This window comes from Curcuma longa, unplaced genomic scaffold (genome assembly GCF_044706935.1).
Source record: "Curcuma longa cultivar G26 ecotype Majalengka, Jawa Barat unplaced genomic scaffold, ITB_CL_G26_1.1 contig_25497, whole genome shotgun sequence".
Taxonomy (NCBI): domain Eukaryota; kingdom Viridiplantae; phylum Streptophyta; class Magnoliopsida; order Zingiberales; family Zingiberaceae; genus Curcuma; species Curcuma longa.
This window is the reverse complement of record NW_027432788.1, coordinates 1,485-27,472: the sequence shown is the minus strand read 5'-3', so window position 1 is coordinate 27,472 and position 25,988 is coordinate 1,485. Positions and strand designations below refer to the sequence as shown.

The window sequence follows — 25,988 nt, the reverse complement described above, 5'->3', positions numbered from 1 at the left end:
ATATGTTATAGTTATTCCTTCAGTCAAAGCAACATAATTTCATGACCAAAAATTTCAGCAAGAAAGGAGGGTATCATAGCGTGCTCTTACATAATTATAGCCATTAGGCAAACAACAACAGTTACAACAATAAAAAGCTGAGTCTACAATTAATTATTAGACAACCTAATTACATCATAAATCAAGAAAAAAGAAGGTAGGCAATAAGATACTAAAACCCGAGAAGCCCTATCTAGAATTACACTCAAACAGGAACCTCATTACATATTTACACTAACAATCTTCATGTATCACTTAGCTAAGGCATAATACGATCAACTTCTTTCCATGTGCATTAGGAGGCTAGTTTCCATAAGGATAGCATGGTATCCACTGTAATAAAATAAAAAAAGTGAAAAATGGTAAACTTCTATCCTTTGCATGTTTTTTTAATACACACACACACTGACAATGATAACCAAGTTTCCTTAGTAAACAACGCCAAGTTATTTGACATCATTGCATTGCCAGGAATGATATCCACAAACTAATGTGCAGTCAAGATACTTAGTTGTCTATTTTACCTTAATGCTTTGCCATCTCTTTTACTTTAATAACTACTAGAAATTGCATATAATCTGTTTGCTAGTTGATATACAAACAGAAACACCATTTCAACAACAAATATTATGAGAAAGATGATTACTTACATGATTTTAGGTCACTTGAGTTGAGCATTTTTTGAAGAGACTCATGGGCAACATTCTGCGTGATGGCATGCCAGAGAAAGGTTTGAGTCATATACACAGTAAACATTTTTTCTGGAAAGCAATCACTATTTGCTAATACATCTAAAGTTGATATTTTTCTTAGGATAAATATATGACAAAGAGAAGGCACAACGAAGTATAATGGACTTAAATGACACAGAAAATGTTTGCAATGAGAATCAGTAATGTAGCACTAATGCATAGAGCTGATCTTTTCTTAGGACAAAAGCAGGAAAAGATAATGAACTATGATGATCTAGGTCATGGAACAGTTCAACAATAATAGATCCAGTTAAAATCAGGAAAATACTTGGTTGGAGTGAAATAACTGAATATAAGATTCTGCAGTATACTGAAGAACAAGATAATAATCCACAGAAGGGAATATACCATTTTTCAGAAATTACCTGGCCAAAATGGAGAAAGCTATTACTATAGAGTTTATAAGTGGTATTCCCAAGTGTCAGCACGTGAGAAAATTCAGGGGGCAATGCTTCATTTGAAACAAACGTCACCTAAAGATAAAAAAAATCAGCAGTGAACCAGTTACCTAGAGTAAAATCAAAATATTGATTCCATGAGAAGTTGAACTGCAATGGATATCCATGGATTGTTAAATTTATCAAATTCTTTCCCTCCAATAAATGAAGTGAAGAAAAATAGTATTCTCACTCTCTTGATACTAACTCTAGCAAAATTTAGTAGCATCTAACTGCTACCAATATTTCATTACATGGAAATAAGTCTGTAAAATGTGTAAGTGGTCTTTATCAAGTATTAGTAAAATTAAATGAGAGTTGTCTTTACCTCTATTCATGCCTTTAAATTTTAATTGGTTCAATTTGTCTAACTATGGAATATATTGGTTGCCTTTAAACATATAAATAACACCTTAACATATCTTAACTATGTATATTTTCCCCATTTTATTATATAGTAGAACATCACCTAATAGTACTTATAGTAGTATTTGCACCACAATAACTTCTTTTGTGTTGCTTTACAATTGCCCAACACTCTACCCACCACAAATAAACTTAGATAAACAAACAAACATACAAGATTTTGAAAGCCTCGTAGATGAGCATATAAACATACTAATTACAATCTTTAAATTACTTTAATTATAAGCATGTGCTTAAGATCATTATTAGCTCTTGAGCAAACATATTTATAAGGTTAGTAAGGCAAACTGAAGCAACACAAGATCATTTGTAGGTTTATGAAGCACGAATCTAAAATGAGAGAGCTTGATTGTTTGAAGGTTTTGTGGAGTAGGAAGTATAGAAAGGTTATAAAAACTTAGGCACCACACCTAAGGAATCCTAGGCATCACACAATCTAAAACAAAATATTAAAAATTAACTTACTATCATCACATTCTTCCAGTAATACAACAATACATATTTATACTACTAAATGGACTTTTTAACATAGAAAACATAGAGAACTCGAAAAAACTTTTAATTGGCATTTTAATTCCCAAAAATTGGAAATTGAAAAACATTGGAATTGCTAGACTTTATAGTGAACTCTTGGGCTTCCAAACTTTGGCTTTCAAACCTTGGAATTGTTGAAGCTTATATTATTTCCCAAATAGACTCATCATTTTCCAAATTAAAGCTGTTTATAATCTTTAGAGGAGACTGCCACTTGTCTCCATCACAAACTTATTATGATCTTAGTGATATTTGAAAGTCTAGAGAAATTATGGTTTCTAACCACTTCCTTGAGACTGATATGAGAAAGATCTTAAATTGAATTATAATATAATATTTGAACTATGACATTGATCAAGTCTCAACATCAAGCACATCTAGTAATAAACAAGGATGGATTGAGCCTGATGCTTAAAGTTAAATTTACAGTTGAAACAAGCTAAAGATCAAGTTGGTTCAGCTCAATTGTCATCCTACGTGCATAAATAAAGTTGACATCATATCACATCTCAAGATATTTTCTGCAAGAAACAATACAACCAAACAGCAATGATATGTTGATAATTTCCTAAAATCTAAATGGGTCCATGTTACAGAGTGACAAACATATGTGCAAAATGGACTGAGATTATCTTCATGCCATAGGAACAAGAATTAACCTGTGCTGATGCTCCACCAAGCTCAAGTATCCCAGTAGTGTTCTCAGGATCACCTCCCAAAGTTCCAAGTGCATAATTGGCAGCAACCCAAGCATACACACCTTCATCAGAACCTGTGACCATAACATTGACTATAAATTCATGAAGATTTTTAATAGAATTATATAGAGCGACCAGATACAGAGTAAAATAACGTATTTTTATCAGATATCATGAAGAGTAACCAATATCTAACAAACCAAACACTAAAAATTTATTGATTTTTCCATACAGTAGCTAAGAGGGGATGATGACAGTATATACAGAAAGAAATAATTTGCGAACCCGGTATCACAGTCGCCCAATCGTCTTTGAATTGAAAGCTTGACAATCTCAGGACCCTCCTGCAAGACTCCAAAATCCTTTCCCTCAGTCCCACTTCGACCATTCTCAAGCCCGCTGTTGCCATTAGCCTAACTTCCGTGACCTTGTGCCAGTCCATCGGCACTTTCTCCTTAGCGAACTCCAACAGCTCCACCAAGGACTCCCCGGAGAGCTCCGGGTCCCCTAAGTAAGATGACAGCCCGGGCGTCTCCCGCATCACCGCCATCGACTTCAAATCGAGCAAAGGAACGCCACCCCTTACTCCCTTGGAGGAGAATATGTGGATCCGAGTGCCGGAGCTCCCGGCGTCGATAACAATCCCAAATCGAGAAGTCGAGCTGCGGGAGGAGACAACGAGGCAGACGAGAAGAACGGCGACAGATAAGAAACAAACAGAGATCCAAATGCCTCGTCGGTAGGGATTATGGGTGGATGATGGACTCCTGGATATGAATGGGAAGAAACGGGCGGAGGAAGGGCGGATCGGGAGCTTCGGCGCATCCATGCTCGGAATGGAACGAGATCGGAAGGAAACGGTAGGAGGGAGATGTGGAGGTCAAGCTCCCCCTCCCTCGACCGTCACCTCCTCCTCCTCCTCCTCCGCCACCTCCCGCCGTCACGGACAAGCGAACGTTGGGTAAATGAAGAGTCATTTTAATGGTCCCGCCGACTTCTTCGTTCATTCGTTCGTTGTAATGGGCTGCGTTGCCCATGGGCCCAACATTTAACCATTCCTTAATTAAAAAAAAAAAGTCATGATTTCGCCCTCTGGTGGCTTACTTCCTCGGCTCGAATTTCAAATTACTAAAGCTATCTATCTTTCAGATCGATTTTCAAAACACTTGTTGGTTGTTGGTGTGCTTTTCCCCCTTTCTTATCAATGTTGGAGGTATTGATTACCTCCAACATCAACCTAAAACTTTCTTTTTGATTTCTTCCAACATTAATTAATCTATATCTTTCTTTTTTGTCTAAATAAGTTGTCTATGCAAACGTCAATGCGTTGTGGTCGTGTACCAAACTCAAAACTTTGGTTGCGTCTTTACCAGATGCCACTGCAACCATAGGGGTCAACTTCCTAAAATAATAGACTTTGAGAACAGCAAGTATTTATAGAGAGAAATTAGAAAGGACAAAAAACAAGAGACTATGACTCACTATCGCTTCCTCTTGCTGCTTCTCATCACAGCATTCATCACGTTTTCTTTCTCTCTAGGCCTCTACCTGAAGTTCTTTTATCATCTTCTTGCTGAAGTAAACTTGGAATGAGTTCAAGTGTGAGGAAGTTGAGTCTTCTTAGCCAAAGGTATTTTTCCACCCCCTTGCTAATTTAGTGAACCAATCCAGTTCTTTTTGCTTGAGTTTTCAGGCAGGAAGGGAGAAGTATGGGAAAAAAAGTGAAGGATTGCAAGGAATCTGAGCTAACTATGGTATGAGGAGTGCCATAATATGTTCATTTAACAACAAATGTTCATATTTCTCTGAGCAGTGCCTAGCATCACGGGATTCAAACAATCACTTATGTAAAACAACAACTGTAAGAAACTTTTCATATTTTTGATTCCATCAGCATTAGCTTTATGATTCTCATTGCCAGAATACTTATGAAACTGAGTGACCTAAATCAAACTCATTGTTCTGGTGGCTTTCGGTAAATCCAAGTGTGCAAAATTCTCTCCAAAGTAGCTATTAATGGTGATCGCTATAAAAATAAGCCCAAGTATCTCAAAATATGGTACATAAAGAGTAGAATGGATTATAACTTTCATGTATCTCAAACCCAATTGTCATTTTGTTAGTATCGTAAAATCAATTACAAGAAAATATCCAGAACTAGAAATATTTTGTAGTAGTCATTGGATATTGCACCCTCCTGAATCTGGACCACGACGGACGTTACCAAAGGCAGAGAGTTCTAAGAGATCCATGTCTCTTCCTAAATTTGATAAATGGATGGAGATTTTTAACAAGTTGCAATGGAATTTTTTTACTCGAACAGAAAAAACCTTTGGTACCTGAAACTCTACAATAAGCACTCTTCTGTATAAGTTCAGATTTGGATACCTCCATCTTGTTCCCCTTGGATCTATTGACAGTTGCCTGTAGATGAGAAAATCAAACTATTTCGGCAATGTTTATGATTTAGGAATCCATAGAAGGCATAAATGATAGTTATTTGTTAGGATAACATAATGAAAATTTAATCAGATGACATAAAAGCATCTTTAGTAACAACCATTTGAAAAATCATGATTTCTTTCTTTAGCGTTTAATGTATGCTGTCTACTAGTCTACAGAAGAAACCTTTAAAAGTGTATAATTATACAACAAAGTACTTGAAAGATAAGTACAAAATCCTACTAACTATGAATTGATATTCATAAATTTTACTCGATGATCAGCAAATAATATCTTGCAAGGAACAAAATATTTGCTTTAGCATGACAATTTACTATAGTTCTTGGAGTAAAATAGGATGGCAAGAATTTCTGAATTATTTTTGTATTACTTTGGAAGTTCACAAAAGTAATATCACAATATTTCTACAACTAGATATCCATCCCCTTGGATTAATATAAGTGAACTAGCCAAGATTGTACTCTAATAATTAAAATAAAAACTTATGAAATCTTACAAAAGAACAAATAACTTAAACTATACAAGATGAAACATGGAAAAACAATAGCATTAAAATGAAAAATAAAAATATGATGGAATAAGTCATAAAGAAGAGCCTCATTTTCCATACAACATTCATACAAGAGAGAAGGGGCATGCTGAGAGAACAAATTAGACGTACCTGTAAAACTTGACAATTGTCCAATGTGCTTTTCCCACCCTGTTATTTTCTATCATTAGTGAAAATTTCAATTCCTAATGTTCAATATAACAAGGTTGAATTTAGACATAGGTTGTTCAACTGAGTAACCTCAAATAAAGAACAAACAAAAAACTGCTGGCATAAATTATTATCTGCAACAATTAATTTAGCAGCAAAAAATGATCTTCATAAGATGAAGATATTTTAGTTCAAGCCTCAAAAATTGTCCTGTCAAAGGTTCGAGACATGAATCTAATGGTATCCAGAGCATCACCAATTCAAAATTCATTCTTTGTAGTAAGGCAGAAAAAGGAAAAGGATCTTAGAACTTTCCAAAGAAAAAAAAACAAAATGACCCAAAGTCCAAATTCAGCAGTTTGACATATACACCAGTAGAAGTCTAGCATTGTGGAGTTTTAGTCACAAAGCATATTAAATCCAAAATAGTGAAACTGAGCATTTAGCTAAGATTGTTTTTGACAAGTTCCAAGTTTTGAAAGGTATTCAGTGTGAACTAATTACTTGTAATGGGTTTCATGGGCAGCACTACCATGGAAGGTTAGTGGTTTTGCCAAATTTTGTTAGGTACAGGTGAACTAATGAATTGTAACTGAAACAACAAATTTTTTTTGCCAAACTGAAGAATCCGGATTATGGCTGCAATTCTTGAAAAATGAAAAGAATAACTCCTTGTCCCATCAATACAAGGAAAAACACAAAAACTTTCTCATCCTAATGGTCTTGACTCAAAAACTTGACCAACCTGCTGAGGAGCATATTCCCTTCCCATATAATTTATTCAGAGATGCAAGTTTTTCAACTCCCATTGCTAATTGTGTTTCAAGGCATAGCTTAGTATACTGACAAGCTACTCTCCTTTAGCATTTTTCTAGAGTGCATTCTACCACCTGGATTCAGAGTAATTACAGAATTTTCAAGTGTATGTTCCGAGCTGCTTATTCAATTGGATAGGCTTGGTTTTTACAATATCCATGGTCAAATCATATCATGATCCAAGTTGGGTGTAGACCTGACCCCAGGCCCATAACCGAGTCAACGGACTAGGTACCCATTGACCCAGTTGCCGGGTTGGTTACGGTTCCAGCACAATAAAAACTGTCGAACGGGCCCAGGCCCGTAACTATCAAACTATCGAACTGAGTTAACCGCCCGTTCGGCCTACTGGTTCTTTTTTTTTTTTTGGTGACCATTGGAACCCGTGATTCTGATCGTTGGAACTGTTGGGGTTATTTTTTGTATTTTTTTCGACGGTTGAGATCATTTGACCGTTTTTTTATCAATGACTACGATTTAGTGTCTGTTACTCTCCAAACTCTATAAATAGAGAGCTCATTTCATTATTTCCACACACATCTTCTCTATTTTCATTCTCAATTCTACAATCTCTACACACTTTCGACTTCTACTTCTGACTATAATGAAAGGAGGCCGAAGAATTTCATCATTTTGATCTTGGAAGGATAAGAAAATAATGAATCCGAATGAAGAGCTCAACATTCAATCCATTGATAATGAAACTGAGCAACTTTTGACACTCGAAACATAAGTACCGATGCAATTACTTCTAGGGTTCGAGAAATTTCTCCTTTAAAATCTTTTATTTTTACTAAACATTTTAAGAATGTCACTTTTCTATTGGGAGAATTGCGTGCAAAATGTAAGTACTGCAATGCTTTCTACAAATTCCAAGCCGGTGGTGACTATGGGTCGTTGAAACGATACATAGAAATGAAGCACCCAATGGAATATGAAATCGATCGTTCTCAAACACAATTATCTAGATTTTCCACTAGTGGAAGTACTGATTCTGGTTTATTCTTATATTCCGATAATACATTAAACGAATCATTAACTAAATTTATTTTCGTAGAACATATTTTATTTAGTTTTGAATCTAAATGCACTTTTGAAGATTGTAAATAATCTCTTAATACATCTGTTAAACGTGTTCCTAGAACTATACTTACAAAAATAATTAAAAATTAGTAAAACAAGGGGGAAAAAATTAATTGAAGAATTTAGTAAATTAAATAATAAAGTTTCTTTATGTTTCGATATTTGGAGTGATCATTGACAAACACATTCATATGGGCGTAACTTACCATTGGATCAATAACTCTTGAAATATCCAAAAAAATTATTAGTTTATAGAGTTTTGATAAATCACATACTGCTTACAACATTTCACAATTATTATGTTTAATTTTTGAAGAATATGACTTAACTTATAAAATATTTTCAATATCATTTGATAATACTAGTTCTAATACTGCTAGCATTGATGAACTAAAATTTATATGTTAACCTATTATTGATAGTTTATTTTTTTCATATTTATTGCATATGCCATTTTTAAATTTATGTGTTCCAAATGGATTAAGAATTTTAGAAAATCATATTAAATCAATTAGAATTGCTATTTCCTATTTATGGTTGCATCTATCTATAATGAAACAATGAGTTAGATTTTAAAAAAATAATGGAATGAGACCTAAAAATTTTCACATGATGTACCAACACATTAGAATTCAACATATCAATTGTTACAAAATTCATTTCAAAATAAAGAATTATTATATTCATTTTTTACACAAACTATTAATAATACTAATATATATTTATTTTCACACCAATGGAATATTTATAGTAGTGTGAAAATTTAAAAGTATTTAATAATGAAATCGAATAATTTTTCAATTTTTATTATTCTACTTCTCATTTAGTTTTAGTGAATTTTTATAATGTAGTATTAGTTTTAAATGGAAATAGTAATAATGAATTTTTATCTTCTTATGTATTAGCAATGAAAGTGACATGGGAAAAAAAAATTCATATTTCTGAAATTTATTTAATTGTATTTGCTTTAGACCCTAGATGTAAATTAGAAGTTTTACAAAAATGTTAATTTTGTATTATGATGTTTTAATTCCATTTAAAGATTCTTTTTTCTCTTGATTCTAATAATATTGTATATAATATTAGAAATTATTTATATAATATTTATAAAGAATATAGTATAAAATATGGAATATAAACTAATATTTCTGAAACACAAAATACTAGTAGTAATTTAAAACTTACAAAACCACAACTTTTATTAAAAGAACGGACAAAACGCCCACGAGGATCCTCAAGTTCCACACAGGAACTTGAAAATTATTTTATGATTTCTTTTGATTTTAATGAAGTAGATAGCGAAGAGAATTTCAATATTCTAAAGTGATCGTCACAGAAAGCTTAAATCTTTTCCATCCTACCCAAGATCGTCAAAAAAATTTTAGCTTGTCCAGTATCAACAGTTGCTGTGGAACAGACATTCAGTGCTAATGGTAACATATTGAATGAACGACGATTGACTTTGTCTCCCGACTCATTGGAAGCTCAAACATTACTCGACGATTGGATCAGAGCAGAAAAAAGAATCCAAGGATTACAACTTTTCGAAGACGAAGTCGAAAAATTTGATATTGAAGGAACGAATACTACCGGAAAGGGAAACGAAAGTGAGAAGCAATGTCACTTAGGGGCGTTTGGTTGAGAGTTATCGTTGATAACCTTGGTTATCTGTCTAAGGTTATCAACGATAACCTTGTTTGGTTCAGGTTATGATCGATTTCAAAGTAATACAACATCACCGCTACATCAATGATTACCCTCCAATTTTAAAACTGAGTTAATTGAAATGTACCGTAAAGCCTAATTAAAACCGAGTTAATTAATTCAACAAAAATACTTATAAATTTAAAAGAGATAATTTATTTTAAGTTTAAAAAAATAAAATTAACAAATTATATTTATTAATTTAATAAATTATTTTATTAAAATAATTATTTTAATGAATTATTTTATTAAAATATATATAAATTTATTTTTAATTTTAAAAAACAAAATTAAAGAATTATATTTATTAATTTAACAAATTATTTTATTAAAATAATTATTTTAACGAATTATTTTATTAAAATAATTATTTTAATGAATTATTTTATTAATATATAAGTTTATTTTAAATTTAAAAAAATAAAATTAATGAATTATATTTATTAATTTAATGAATTATTTTATTAAAATAATTATTTTATTAAAAATATATAAATTTAATTTATATTTTAAAAAATTATAAATAAATTATGTTTATTTTTTATATATATTATCAATATTAATATTATTAATTTAATTTAATTTATTTGAATCAAGGGTAATATAGTAAATGTCAAACTGGTTATATTTTATTTCCTTCAAATAAATAAGTTGAACCAAACAACATTAGGTTATGTATGATAACTTGAACCAAACACACCCTTAAGATAAAAGGATAAAAAAGTAAGAGAACTATGTGGGTTTTGATTCCTCTATGCCCTAAAAAGATATGTAGACAACTTAAATAAGTGCAATCCCTTTTTTATTTTTATTTATTTTTTATTAATTTATATTGTTTTTAATATAATAATATTGAATCGTGGCGAGCCGTGAACCGGTAGTTCCAAATCGTGAACTGTAATCGTCTTGGGCGGTTAAGGTTAAAGGTTGACCTGACAAGAACCGTCAAACCGGCAGTTTCGAACTGTCGAACTGACATTAAGTCTAGTTGGGTGGCTCCTCTATTTAAGCAAGGGCTCCTTTTAGGGTTTAATCAACTGCCTGGACTTGCATTTGCAATAGGGTGTTCCACTGTTCTTGCCAATACATAGTTGGAATAATCCCTATCTTATTTTCTTCTTTTTCAAATCAAATGGAGCATATTTTCCCCTTTCATAAGAGCTGAAACATAATAGCATATATCAGCATATTCCTATTTCCTTTTTTGTCTTTTCATATTGTTTACAATTCATGTCCTTGTTCGTATTATTTCTATTTAGTGTAGAAATGCTACTTTAATCTCTTATCCCAATCTTGTATAAATATCAGTTGTTGGTAGCCTGAGCAATACAAGTAAATTATGTCACCACCTATTTATATGGTGTCAGAGTCCTAAATGATTTCCTCTCATCCCTCTCCCTCTTACTAAATAGTCTCCCATTGCTCGGAGCCGCACAAGGGATCCACCTCTTCTCGCCCCTCATCATCTTCCTCAAGTTGCTTTGGTTTCTCTCTGAACTCTCCCTTCTCTCTTTCTTTCTCTCATGAAGATCATGTAGCAAAAACTACCTTCAAAGACAAAATGATTGTCACTCCTCTTCGCTTGAGTCTAAAGTATCCATCCACTATAGGAGATCCACATTGATCCAATATCAATGCCCAGGGAAATCCTTTGACTGTCCCTGCTAACGCTTGATGTTGGAACTATGAGAACCCATACCTACCTTAGATTTTGACCAATCTATGCCAACACTTGGCGATATATCCAAGTGAACACATGAATCAGGAAGTTTGTATCTCCACTCAGGTAGTAATTTGGGTTATGTGATACAAATCATGTCATAGATAGGATATATTATTCGTGTCAAAATAAAACTATATAACATAATAATAAAATTCATTATATATTTTTTGAAAGTAAATTTACATATCTAAGTTTCACTAATAACTTCCATAATTTATGTAACATAAAAAACTTAATAAATGGGTCAATCCCAGTCACCCATTTACATACCCAGGTCATGACCTTCCACTTTTGGATATTAGTGTTGTTAATCATATTTTAAATCCATTTCAGGTCAAGTTGAATTGTCTTATCATGTCAGGTCCTTGGTCAAATTAAATGACAAGAAACAAGGACAAGAGCACCTTCGAAGCGAAACTCAAATTAGTCATCAACTCATTTTAAATGACAAACAAAGCTATATACATCATTATCAAACTTGATGCGGCAAATTATAACTAATGGTCTTATGGAATGAAATATTTTGAAAGGAAAAGATCTATGTGTTGTGTAGCTAGAGAAGCTAAATGCCCTATAAAAGGCAAAAAAAAAGTTGATACGGGAAAATCAACAACAAAATAATGACCTAAATCACTAGTATTGTCACTCCTGCCATAAGCATACAACTCAATAAATTTAGAACCAAAAAAGGAAATATGAGATTTTTTTTCTTGCTAAAAGGTACAATCAAATTATTTTTTCCCTCTAATATAAATTAGATATTCATAGCATAAAGTAACAACTAGGGCAATCTATCTTTGATTCCTTTCCAGAAATGTCCATTATTTGAGATCAATTGGCACTCCTTGAGCCCAATGGATCAACAATGTAGAAAAAATGTTATTAATAATGTGAAGAATCTTGATTGATGAAGTTCCAAATGACCTTTTAAAATACTTTCGAGTTAGTCCGTGCTTTTATCCTTTATAGATCTACTCTTCCAACAGTTGATGATACTCTTCCAGAATTGCTTATAGAAGAAACTCGAAAAATAATCTTTAAGAAACCATCTGACTCCATTCTTGCAACATATGAAACACGGTATCTTTCTTACATTAAATGTCATAGTTGAAAAAATATATAGGCATCTTGCTTGGGTTCATCCCTCCAAAAATAGACCTCAAGTTCAGTGCACCTCTTGTAAAGAATTTGGACATGCTGTCTAAAACTATCCTAAGCCAACCCCTCTCGGTATGCTTGCCAAGAAAGCTTCCTCATATTCAGGTTATCTACTGCTCTTATCATCAACAACTCAAGTGCTCTTAGCCAGGGCAACATTTAAGAAATAATCAAACAAAAACTCTCCTAAGATAACTACTCTATCTACCACAGCATCAATCTGCCACAGAAGTTCCACGAATAAAGATAACCATTTTACTAACTGGTACTTTGATTCCAAAGCATCAAACCGCATTACTTCCCTTTCCTTCTCCTTTAAATATATTCCTTCATTTCTGCCTGTTCCCAACATTCAAAATGTCATTATAACCACCACTTTCTATAGAAACTATAGAGACTCCACCTTAGGATGTTCCCAATGTTTTCTCAATTTCTCAACTTTATATAAACCTCTTATCTATCAGTCAACTTGTTGCATGGTCTAATTGTACTTTACCTCTTTGAAATATATTATGCAAGAATTCATACATAGACTTGGATTTATGTTCCTTGTTGAAAACTCTATTCCTTAGGCCTCTAGTATATTGTCGGCTGCTTGCTCAACTAGTGATTTGTCCCTTTCGTATTGGCTTCAACATTTTGCTCATGTTTCTCTCTCTAAACGTTTTAATTTTAATTAATAAAGATGTTTTGGAAACCATATCTTTGATAAAAAAAAGAAATCTCACTTTACTAATTGCAAGGTAGCAAAACAATCACTATTTTCTTTTCATTGAGTCACACCACAATCAGTGTTGTAAATGACAGTAGGCGATGACGGGACAGTTAGTGACAACCAACCGCCTAGGCAGTTGATTTTTTTTACTATTTTTATAAATAAAAGATAAAAAATTAGGAAAAACATTATAAAATATATTAATTATTAACTAAAAATAAAAAAGTTAATCTAAATATATATTTTTAAAATAATTATATATATATTAAATTAATAGGATAATTTTATTAGACTTTAATTAAGTCTATTTAAATAATCCAAATCATAACTATGAGTTGATTAAAATTATTAATATAAAGTGTTGTTTAAATCCTAAGTTCAAAAAAAACATATTCTCTATTCAACGTGTTTGGCACGTCGGCGGCGTTTCTTCAACTTCGGACGTGTTGCCAAATGCGAGGGACGCCAGGCACGTCGACCTAAGCCCAACGATGAGTCCGGACTTGTCGCCTAGGCTCGACGACAAGTCTGGACCTGTCGCATGAGCCTAGACGCATCACTCAAGCCCGACGACAGGCCCAGAAGTTTCGCCCGAGCCCGGTGGCGAGCCCATAAGTGTTGCCTGAGTTCGGCGACGGGATAAGATGTGTCACTTGAGTCCGATGATGAATTTACAGTCAAAATGCCAAAATTGGATTCGAAATATATAAAAATCTAACCTAACAACGGCAGCCGATGGCAACAACAGCGACGACGAGCAACATCAGCGATGGTGACGACCGCGGTTCGAGACGGAAGGAGGTGGAAGTGTTTTGAAATCACTAACACACCGTAAAATTTTTTTAACCTAGACTGCCGCCTAAACCATCGCCTATCTGTGATGCGGTGTGATTGAGGTCGGCGTTCCACCTAGGTGACCACCTCAACTGCCATTTAGAACACTAACCACAACTATAGCTCCTCTTGACATCATTTATGCCAATGTGTAGGGTCCAACATTAATTCTATGAATGGAAGGTGCAAGGTATTATGTCATATTTCTCGATCATTTTTATAGATATACTTGGATCCTTATTTCCTCATCCTCTAAGTGGGTCATTGATTCTAGTGTCACGGATCATATGACAGGTAATTCTAGTCTCTTTTCTACTTTCACGCACAAATCCAATACTCCTATTATTACCTTAGCTGATGGGTCTTCATCTTACGTTCGTGGGTCTGGCACTGTCAATCCCACTCCTTCGCTTTCCTTATCCTCTATCTTACATTTATCTAATTTATCCTTTAATTTATTTTTTTAAAAAAAGGTGCAACATGAGCTTGGGACTTGTTGATCTACCTCTAGGAAAATAAGCTATTGAATGCAAATGGATATTTAATGTTAAAGTCAATCCAGATGGGTCAGTTGCCAGACTAAAAACTCGTCTTGTTGCTAAGGGTTATGCTCAAACATATGGTGTGGATTATTCTGATACTTTTCTCCTGTTGCAAAGTTGACATCTGTTCGGTTCGGTTATTTATTTCTCTTGCTGCTACTCATCATTGGCCTTTACATCAACTTGATATTAAGAATGTTTTTCTTCATGGTAATCTTCAAGAGGAGGTGTATATGGAACAACCTCCTGGCTTCGTTGCTCAGCGGGAGATGGGACGAGTTTGTCGTCTTCGAAAGACTTTGTATGGATTGAAACAAAGTCCGCGTGCTTGATTTGAAAAATTTAGTCAGGTTGTTGAAAAGTTTGGTATGAAGAAAAGCAAGTCTGATCATTCTGTGTTCTACAAGTAGTCAGGAGCTGGTATTATTCTGTTAGTTGTGTATGTGGATGATATTGTGATTACTGGTAGTGATACTACGAGAATTTCATCTCTCAAATCTTTCATTCTCACTCAGTTTCATACAAAAGATTTAGGGGTGTTAAAATATTTCTTAAGTGTTGAAGTAATGAGAAGTAAAAATGGTATATTTCTATCTCAGAGGAAATATGTTCTCGACTTATTAACTGAGACAGGAAAGTTAGGAGCAAAACCATCGGGCTTATATTGCATCCACTAATGATACCTTTGATAAATCGGTGCTTATCTCTGCAGAAGAATTTGTCAAGTTCTCTCAATATCATAAATCACTTAAGTCTTCATCTTCCTCTATCACTGCATCTCTCCAACCGTGATGAGATAAGGCCTTACAGACAGTTTTAAGAATAGAAATAGAGTTAAGTGAAGCAATAAAAGAACAGGAAAAGGAAATGAAAGCATTGGATGATTATTCTCGTGTAACTTGGTTATATTTAATGAAAAATCGTTCTGAGTTATTTTCTCCATTTTGTGCGGAAATTAGAACTTAGTTCAATATGTCCATCCGTACTTACGAAGTGACAATGCCAAAGAATATACGTCCAGTCTATTTCAATCTTATATGAGTCAGAATGGTATACTTCATGAAACCTCTTGTAATGATACTCCATCCTAGAATTGTGTGGCGGAACGTAAGAATAGACACCTTGAAACAGCACGAGCTCTTTTATTTCAAATGAATGTTCCCAAGTCTTTTTGGATAGATGCAGTTTCTACTGCATGTTTGCTCATTAACCGTATGCCCTCCTCTGTTCTTCATGGTAAGATTCCTTATAAAATTTTATTTCCTAATAAGTCATTGTTTCCTGTTAATCCTAAGATATTTGGTAGCACTTGTTTTGTTCGGGATGTCCGTCAACAAGTAACTAAATTAGATCCCAAATCTTTGAAATATATTTTCCTTGATTATTCTCGTCTTCAAAAGGGTTATAGGTGTTATTGTCCCAGTATTAATAAATATCTTGTTTCAATCGATGTTACTTTCATGAAAGACACACCTTATTTCTCATCCTCACATATCCCGACTTCTCAAAAGGAAGATGATGATTTATTAGTATATTTTGTTACATCCTCTACACCTGTTTCAGAACCGGCTCTTGTCAAGCCTCCTATTATTGAAATATATTCCAGGCGTCGACCTCCTAATTCATGTCCTGCACCTACTACTTCGTCATCAGATCCAATTCCAAATGATGATCTTCCTATTACATTACGAAAAGGTAAACGCCAGTGTACTTATCCTATCTCTTCGTTTGTTTCTAATAATGACTTGTCGTCCTCTTCCTATTCTTTTATTGCTTCACTTGACTCTATTTCTATTCCTAAAACTGTCCGTGAGGCCTTATCTCATCACGGTTGGAGAGATGCAGTGATAGAGGAAGATGAAGACTTAAGTGATTTCTGATATTAAGAGAACTTGGCAAATTCTTCTGCAGAGATAAGCACCGATTTATCAGAGGTACCATTAATGGATGAATTATTAAGTTATTTTGATAACAGGATCTATTTCTTTTTTTTGCATGTTTTATTTTCTCTCTGTATACAATAATTTTTTCCAATCAATAAAGACCTCTCGTTATGACTATAAGAAAATTCTCATCTAGTGATTGCCACAATTATCTTAAACTCCCAAGAAACGTTACTCTAATTATCATGTGATGAGACCCCACAACAAAATGGTGTTGCTAAAAGAAATATTAGCACATTGTTGAAACTACTTGCATCTTACTTCTTTTCTCTTCCATTCCAAAGGAATTATATAGTGAAGCAGAAAATAAAACAATTTATCTCATCAACATTCTACCATCCTTTGTTCTTTAGCAAATCTCTCCTTTTGAATATTTTTTTAAAACACCACTTTGTTATGATAATCTTTGAGTTTTTAAATGCACATGTTTTGTTCCTCTTCCCAAACATGAGCATGACAACTTGTCCACCAAAAATGTGACTTTTGGTTTCTTGGGGTAAGAAACTCAACAAAAAGGATAAAGTTATTACAATCTCTAAGTGTGCAAATTACAAATTTTATTATTTCTACCACTAACGAGGACTTCAACAAGTCTACCTTTCAAATGGGACCATTTAGATCCCAAACAATCCTCCCGATGAGACTCTTGATAACATTTGTTCCACAAAGACAGTATCTCAATCGACAAATTCATGGTAGTTGTCTATCTTATCTTCAAGACTATTATTGTCATTTAACTGGACTTCATTACTTCCATGAACACAAAGTTTCAAAGAAGTGGCATTAATTTGACAAGGGTGAATGAATATGAATGAAGAATCATCCTAACAAAATACAGGTACTTGGGAACTTACGCCATTACCTCTAAGCAAAACAACTATGGGGAGCAAACGGTTTACAAAATGAAGACAAATTTTGATGACCTTTGTTGAAAAATACAAATAGGACTTTGGGCCAATAGGTTAGTTAACACAAGACTATGATATAGATTATGAAGAGATACTTGCTCTCATTGCTTGAATGACATCTATTCAGACTCTAACAAGACTCTAACAGTTATTGCTTATCTCAAGATTAGTCATTATATCAACTTGATGCCAAGAATGACTTTCTTCCCAGAGACCTTCTAGAAGAAGTCTATCTGACAACACCGACACATTTACAACATACACCTAATCTAATTTGGAAACTTCAATAGTGCTATATAAATTGAAACAAGCTACTTGAGCTCGGATTGAGAAGTTTCAAACTGTTATCATTAATTATGCATTTTGAAAAAGTCAACATGATTATGCTCTTTTCATTCACACCTCCCTTGGTTAAATAATGCTTCTCCTTCTCTCTATGTTAATGTCACTGTCAGGATTTGAAAGGCATACGTCAGAGAGCCTCTAAAATGAAACTTAGTCAATTGTGTTACTTCTTGGCATATAGGTAACCTATGTTAGGGTTTTTTTTTATCTTAATCAAAAAATTTCACGTTAAATTCTCTAACCATAAAATTGCAGAAATTGCCTCTTGAAATGAATGCCAAGCTTCACAACATTGGGGGACAGCTTCTACCAAATCCTTCAACGTATTGTCAGATAATTGGAGGTACTCAACAACCTAACCATAGCACGCTTAGACATTAGTCATAGAGTTCCTGTGGTAAGCCCATGGTGGAACCATTTATTCCTCATTGTGTTGTTTGTTGGTGCAGGGAGCACCAGATGACCAAATAATCGAACCTTAGTTTTGATGATGACAAGAGGTTCAAGTTAAGTGTGTGGTGTGTTCTAATGTGTTGATCTAAGTGTGCAGGAGCACAGGAAAATCCTAGTTGAGGCTAGACACAGGCAAGTCCTAGTGGAAACTAGGCAATGGAAAGTCCTAGTGAAAACTAGGCAATGGAGGCTAGGCAGCGGAAGTCCTGGTCTGGAGGACTAGGCAGAAGTCTTGGCGGATCAAGTGCACCAGGTGAAAGTCCAAGCAGGTCAGGTGGACCAGATGCATGGCGGAAGTCCAGACAGGTCAGGTGGATCAGATGTTTGGCGGAAAGTCTAGGCAGGTCAGGTGGACCAGATGTCTAGCAACAAATCCTAGGGGTCGAAGATCGAGGCTAAGCAGAAAGTCCAATAAGTCTTGAGGACTTATTGACAAACAAGTAAATTCTCTCGAGTGGAGTGGGTAAGGGCGTGTTCCTAGTGTGGGAATAGTAGGCGTCGATCTAACCCAGGATTTCACTGGAAATTCGAAGTTAAGACCATAAACAGTTCAAAAATTATTTAACTTCTTCATGTTATCTTTGTTTTGTGCTAACTTGTAATGCAGGAAAGGAGGAGCGAAGAACTTTGATTCCGGACGCCCTTATCTGGAATCCAGACAATTGGAGTCCAGGCGCCCAGATTTGATCCAGGCGACCGGACGTCAGCAGAACCGGGCCAGCAAAGCAGTGAGGTGGCAGAGTCCTAGTGGTCGAGACACCTCAACTTCCAAGCGCCTGGATTGGTTCCAAGCACCCGGATTCAAATAAGCGTTGTCGAAGTCAAAGTTCATCCTGAACCTCCATGTCAGCATACAGGCGCCTAAAAAAGAGATACAGGCGCCTGGAAGTGTCGAGTTAGTAGTCCCGATGGTGGATTGACATATAGCGTGGAGCCTGAAAGAGACACCTAGAAAGGGTTCCAGGCGCTCGAAAAGCCCTATATAAGAGCTTTGAGGGAGACCCCTCAGTACATCAACTCAGAGACAACCAACGACTGTCTGCGCGAACGTCGTCGTAACGTCGAAGTGCTGCACGGGAAAGTCTACAAATCTTTTACTTCGATAATACTTATTCGATTCTGAACTTATTTCTAAGGACGGTAATATTTTTACCATTCCTATATTTTGTAATCGATAAACTCCCTTTCGTAAGAGGGGAGTTACTTAGTGGATTGTCCAACGTAAACAATCAAACGATCGTGGGCCTTGGAGTAGTAGTCTGTGGTTGTGAACCATGTAAAAAATATCCTTGTCTTTGTGAGTTTTGTGTTTGTCATTTCCCACTGCAACTTACTTTACTCTGATCGATCTAATTTGCGAATGATTTTACGAAAAATGAAAACGCTACTGATAGTGTTATTAACCCCCCTCTAGCGCTCTCAACGATCCATCCGTTGTCCTTTGTATTCCTCAGTATATTAAAGGCACAATTCAGAAAGAAATTCTTTTCAAGCCATCGGAACTTGGTTCTTCAAGAATATACTGATGCTGTCTGCACTAGAAATGGCAATAATTGCAAATGTTTGTGTTTTTTGGGCTCCTGTTTCATTTCTTAGAAAAGAAAGAGAGAACCAATTATCTCTTGGTCAAACACCAAGCAGAATATCATGCTCTTGCTTATGCTTTTGCTGCAAAAATATGGTTTAAACTTTAAAGCATTACTTACTGATATATGTATACATATTACTTCTTCCACAACAAAAGTACAATTATTTCATGAAATAATGATAAACCTTCTAAGATTAATTATCATTTCACTTGACATCATTACCAATAAAAACAATTGGTCCCTTCATGAAATAATAATAAACCTTCTAAGATTAATTATCATTTCAGTTGACATCGTTACCAATAAAAACAATTGGTCCCTCTTACACCCCATCTAAGGAACAAGTAATCAATCTTCTTACCAAGACACACCAACAAACATCTCTGGTATCTAGAGTTCAAATTGAATTCACTATAGGCATCTCCATTTTAAGAGGGTGTTAGTAGAAAATATTCCTATCTTATTTATCCTTTTCATATGAGCTAAGGCATATCTTTCCCTTTCATAACAGATAAGGTATCAGCATATTCCTATTTTCTTTCCTTATTTGCTCACAATTCATGTCCCTTTATGTATTTTCCATTTCGTGGTGAAGATATTCTTTTTATCTTGTATGTTCAAACCAGTACAAATATCAGTTGTAGGTCAGAGCAACACAAGTAAATTTTGCACCTTCTATTGAAAGGCTCATCCCCAATTACATCTCAGGGCATATAGATGTGTAATCCTGCACTAAATGATAAGATAAATAGACCCATTTTTGATGATATTTATTTACTGATTTTACAGAATAATTATTTGTTTATTTTTATGCCACATATAATGCATACAACACCTACCTTAATTTTTTATGTTCCACCAATTTTCTCATGCATGAATCCGATGTCCCAAAGACGAATATAAGCATTCAAAAGTTGAACATTTGCTCTTGTGAAGAGCTCTGATTAACAGAAGAAGACAAGCTTTTAATAGTGCAAGTGATTGCAATCATCATTGACAAGGTGAAAGTCTAGAGTAAAACATTGTAGACATGCCTCTTGAAATGATCATAAATTGTAGACACACCTCTTGAAATGAATGACAAGATTCAAAAAACTGAGGGAAAGCTCTTATGAGATTGACAACTAGTTGGAGAACTAAACTGCCTTATCATAACACACTCAAACATGTGTCAGCAATTCATGTGGTAAGCCAATTTATGGCAGATCAATGTATCCGTTGGTGGAACCAATAATCCTCACTGGTTGTCCTTTGTATTCTTTGGTATATTAAAGACACAATTCAAAAAGGAATTCTTTTCAAATAATCAAAAAATTTTCTTCGAACATATTCTGATGTTGATCAAATTGGAGATGTCAATGATCATAATCTACTATTGATTTATGTGTTTCTTAAGCTCCTCTAATTTCTTAATCTAGCAAGAAACAACCAATGGTTTCTCAGTGAAGCATTGCAATATCATTCTCTTGCTTACACCTTTGCTGAAATAATATGGTTTCGAGCATTATTGATCTAGGTGTCCATATTACTTTTTCCAATCTCCTATACAGTGACAACAAAAGTTTGTTTCAAATTGAGCACAACGATATATTTCATGAAACAATAAATCACATTGAGATTGATTGTCATTTCATTCAACATCACTATATAAAAAAAAAGGCAATTGATCTCTCTTACACACCATACAGGGAACAAGTGGCCGAGCTTCTTACCGAGACTTGCTAAGGAATGTCTTAGTGGTCTGGAGTTCAAACTAAAACTGCTCAAGGCACCTCCAGTTTGAGAGAGGTGTTAATAGAAACTATTCCTATTTTTTCCTTCTATATCAGCTGAAGCTTCTATTTCTGTTTCATAACAGATGAAGTATAATCCTATTTTGTTTCCTTATTGCTTATAATTCATGTCCTTTGTGTTATTTCTTATTTCAGTGTGGAAATTTTATATTGGTTGTTGATGGATTGAGCAATACAAGTAAATCATTCCGCATTCTATTAAAAGGTTCATCCCCAATTGTATCTTCAGGCATAAATCTGGATTGCCTTGTGCAAAAAATTGCCATTTTACCTTAAGATAGATAAAGTTGCGCTGCCAGTTCATTTCTAATTTGTGTGCGTGTCTAATTTTTCATGAAATTTATCTTTTGAATTTACAGCAAAATTATTTGTTTTAATTTTTTTATGCCATAAAAATAATACATACAGCATCTGCCTTAATTTTTGATGAATGCATGTCACTGACATCTATATTTCTCAAGAAAAATAAAAATAAAAATGGTCCCATCCATTTGCTCTTGCCGTGAATCAAATGTTCCGAGGATGAATATAGACATTCAAAAATTGAAAACTTTTGCTGATGAAGAGATCTGATTAACAGCACAAGAGAAGCTTTTAAGAGTGTAAGTGATTGCAATCACATCATCGAAAAGGACGTGAAAATATAGAATACAACATTGTATGAAGAATAGGATTTACTTAGCATCAAATAAAACAGCCGAATGAAGAGGATCAGAGTCGCACCTTTGAGTAGGGGATAATGTGATCATAGTCGTGGCAGAGACATCCTGGGCAACCTACGAGCTTCCGAAAGACGATATTGCCCAGTGCGTCGCGGCGCCACCGATCGGGGTCACGCCCCTTCACCTTCTCCGCCTTGTCCCAGCACTGTTGCTTGACTCCATACGGGAAGCTCCTTGGGTTCGTCAAGAACGAACCGGATCCACCATCTAAGATATCCCTGGATTCGGATTGATCTCCTTCGTCGACCAGGAAGCCCGACGGGGCATCAAAGAGAGAGGCTGAGGCTCGGGATGAGGATCGGCGCGAGAAGGAGCGGGGAACCGGTTCAACTCCTGACGAATCAAGGGAACCTAGGCTATCGGTAGATGCGGGATGTCTCCGGCTGCTCGCCGTCGACTTCCTCCGACTCATCTGGGCTGTTGCACTCCGCACCGCAGCAAGTGGATGAGAGTGAGGCCCAATTTTAATGGAGGCAGGAAAACCCTCCCCTCAGCTCAAGCAGTATCATTCAACTCGAGCCGTTCGTCGCATGGGATTCGTGGAGTCTAATTAGCGGGTATTTTTTTTTTCAAAAAGAATCATTGAAAATTATACAATAATTTCCCATAGGTACTTTTGTAAATTATTTGAATCGGATAGGTAATTTTAGGGGTGAGTATTCGATTAAAATTAAATATCAAATTAATTAAAAATTAAATAAATCAATTTTTTGAACCAATTGAACCGATCAAAATTTTTCAATAAAAACCAAACAAACTGAACTGATATTTTATCGGTTAATTCGGTTTTTCGACCAAATTAACTGAATTTTTTTAAATATTATGAAAAGTTTACTAATGAATTAGGGATTTATAAATTTATTTACTTTAAATTTATAAATTATTTTTCTAATTTGATTAATTCGGTTAATTCGGTTTATTCGATTTAACCAAATAAGGAATTTTAAACCGAAACCGAACCGAATTAATCAATTTTTTTAGAAAAGATGACCGAAATTAAATAACGATTTTTTTATTCGCTTCGATCAGTTTATTCGATTTAACAGGGGCGGCTCAAGCTGGAGGCCAGGCGAAATTTTTTTAAAATTATTATTATTTTCAAAAAAAATATCTTTTTTTATTCGGAAATAATCGATAAAAAAGATTTTTCCGAAGATTTACAAGTTTATAATTCATTGATAAAAAAATAAGAAATTAATAAAAGCATAAAAAAGAAGATTTGATAGGAAAATAAGGAAGACGATACTTTTAGATTTTAAGATCATCGAAAATCTATAATAAAGGATTTTACTTCGGTTATAACCTCAAATTTTTACTATCACCGAGTAAACTGTTTGAAATTAGGTAATTTTAGAAATGAAACTAATAAATTAGTTTAAAAAAATCACTTAGCCTATTCGATTTTAATAATTTTATATTCTTTCCAATTTTATTGGGGGGCAATAGGCCTTAATGGCCTCCTCTCTGGTAATTTGAAATGGTCTAAATCACTTAGCCTATTCGATTTTATCCTAAAAAAAAAAAACCTAATTTCTTAGTCCTCCCACTCTATGAGTTTCCTTCATCGTCTTCTTCACCTCCATCAAGTGGTGTAAAGAGACACGGCAAGTCGATGACAATTTGAGATCAAGATTAGAGCTTTGGATCAATTCATGACAAACTCTAGAAATTAGTGATGTTTTTGGTCGAGATTTGGAAGAAAACGAACGACATAAAAGTCACGGTGAGGTACGTCAAGGACATCAAGCTGCAGCTTGGTCTACCGAGCTCTAATGCGTCGAAGAAGTCAGTCACAAGGGGGGTGGAAAATGAACGCTTCAGGAGGATGAGATTGACTTCGTCGATTCTTCTTCAAAGGGTGAGTCCAATCGTAAGAGTGTTGATGTCTCCCTAGTGGTGAAGTAATTTTTTATTTCGAATCAAAGATGTGAACTTTGTGTATTTTCGGATCATTCTAATTGTTTTTTTACCGATGATTGTTTGATGAAATGTCAAGACGCAACTGAAGGCAAAGATCAAGGTAAATGTTGTCTGGTTGTTTGTCAAGGTTAGTATGGATGGAGCTCCTTACTGGAGGAAGATTGACCACAAGGTTTACAAGGGGTAGAGCTCAAGGATGTCTTGGATAACATATTCATATGATTTTTCCTAAATAAGCAAGCATAATTTACTGCTACTATCACAAACTGATATATGTTTGTATTTCTCACTAATTATTGTTCTTAATTATTGATTCTTACATCTCTTGCATGAGAAGTATCATGAAAAGAATGTTGCAATGGATGTGAATATGTCATCACTTACAAAGACAAAGATGATAACTTGATGTTGGTCGGAGATGGTCCTTTGGAGTGAGTGTCATACATTAACTTGTGTGTGTTTAAGGAATTATTCTTTTTTCTTGTGAATTAATAGGAATCTTTTTAATTGTTATTTGTAGAATATTTATATCTTCTTAAAAGGCTAAAGATACTGAAAAGATCTAAAGTAAAAGGCTTGGAATCAAGACAACAAGAAGTCAACTAGTCGTTCAAAAAGATATAAATAAAACTTGAGTGTTTACTTCATGAATCTAGTTAAAAAAAAATCATTACTCACAATAGAGTATATCACATTATTGTTTGGAGATGGATATATTCAAAAGCATTATATGAGTATATAAATCTTAGTTTGAAATTATTGCAAGTTTTTCTAGGTCCATAAGTCACTTTTGAATGAAACTGGCTAATGGACCTTCGCTATTCGAAAAATAAAAAATTTGATATATTCGAAAAAATGGAAGTCCAAGAAACTCATTTGTGGTGTTGGTCAATGAGTATGATCGTTATGACCCTTATAATGCACTTTTGATAAAATTTATCATACTTGAATCAAGTTAAAAAAATCACTACTCTCAATATAGTGTATCGAGTGGTGTTTGACGACATGAGTGTAATAAAGAAACTGAACCAAACATATAAAAGTTTATTTAGAGTGATTTGGATATCTCTAGATCCATCAACTATACTTTTGGGACGAAATCAGTTGACTGACCTTAGGCATTCTAAAAATTGAAAATTTAATGTTGTCCAACATAGGGGAGTCTCATGAACTCATTTGTGATATTAGATAGTGAGTATTATCGTTGATACGGGTAATGTAGATGATGTGGTTCTTGTAGGATGAAGGTCAAGAGTCTGATGATGGTCAAGGTCTAAGCCAAGGTGTCAGGACAACTCAACAAGAACCCGACTCCGCTGGATTGAGTTAGCTAGCGCCTTAGGCTCAGGCTGTACCGGGGGAGTCGCGTGGGCTCAATCTTGGCCCACTCAATTGGGCCTCTAAGACCACCTCAAACATCTTGGCCAGTCCCGTCTTGGCACGTCTTGTCTTGGCTACACCAGTCGTCCCGTCTCGGCCACTTCAGACGTCTCGTCTCGGCCAGTCCCATCTCAGCTACCTTAATCGTCTTGGTGGGTCAACCGTCTTGACTCGGCCACATCTCGATTGGCCTTGTCTCGGCCACACTAGTCGTCTCGTCTCGGTTGACCACATCTTGGTTGCTTCAACACGTCTTGTCTTAGTCACACCAATCGTCTCGGCCACCTCAAACGTCTCGGCCCAGGTCGTTC

General features: G+C 34.7%; 2 protein-coding genes and 1 pseudogene across 2 annotated transcripts; 1 reads left to right on the top strand and 2 right to left on the bottom strand.

Annotated features, from left to right (window-relative positions):
• Positions 1-689: 689 nt before the first annotated feature.
• On the bottom strand, positions 690-3,803 carry LOC141818620 (putative apyrase 6; the record flags this gene model as incomplete). Its single annotated transcript, XM_074706079.1, has 4 exons — positions 3,172-3,803; positions 2,848-2,960; positions 1,157-1,264; positions 690-744 (listed from the first exon to the last, which is right to left on the bottom strand). Coding segments are annotated over exons 1-4 (820 nt in total), but the record flags the coding sequence as incomplete, so codon positions are not given.
• A 1,125-nt stretch (positions 3,804-4,928) lies between these two features.
• LOC141818622 (uncharacterized) lies at positions 4,929-22,854 on the bottom strand. Its single transcript, XM_074706080.1, has 4 exons — positions 22,379-22,854; positions 6,011-6,049; positions 5,226-5,310; positions 4,929-5,146 (listed from the first exon to the last, which is right to left on the bottom strand). Exons 1-4 carry the CDS (start codon positions 22,787-22,789, stop codon positions 5,064-5,066), a joined length of 618 nt encoding a protein of 205 aa, XP_074562181.1. The 5' UTR covers positions 22,790-22,854; the 3' UTR covers positions 4,929-5,063.
• Positions 22,855-24,052: 1,198 nt separating this feature from the next.
• On the top strand, positions 24,053-24,903 carry LOC141818621 (auxin-induced protein 22D-like; annotated as a pseudogene).
• The last annotated feature ends 1,085 nt before the right edge of the window (positions 24,904-25,988 follow it).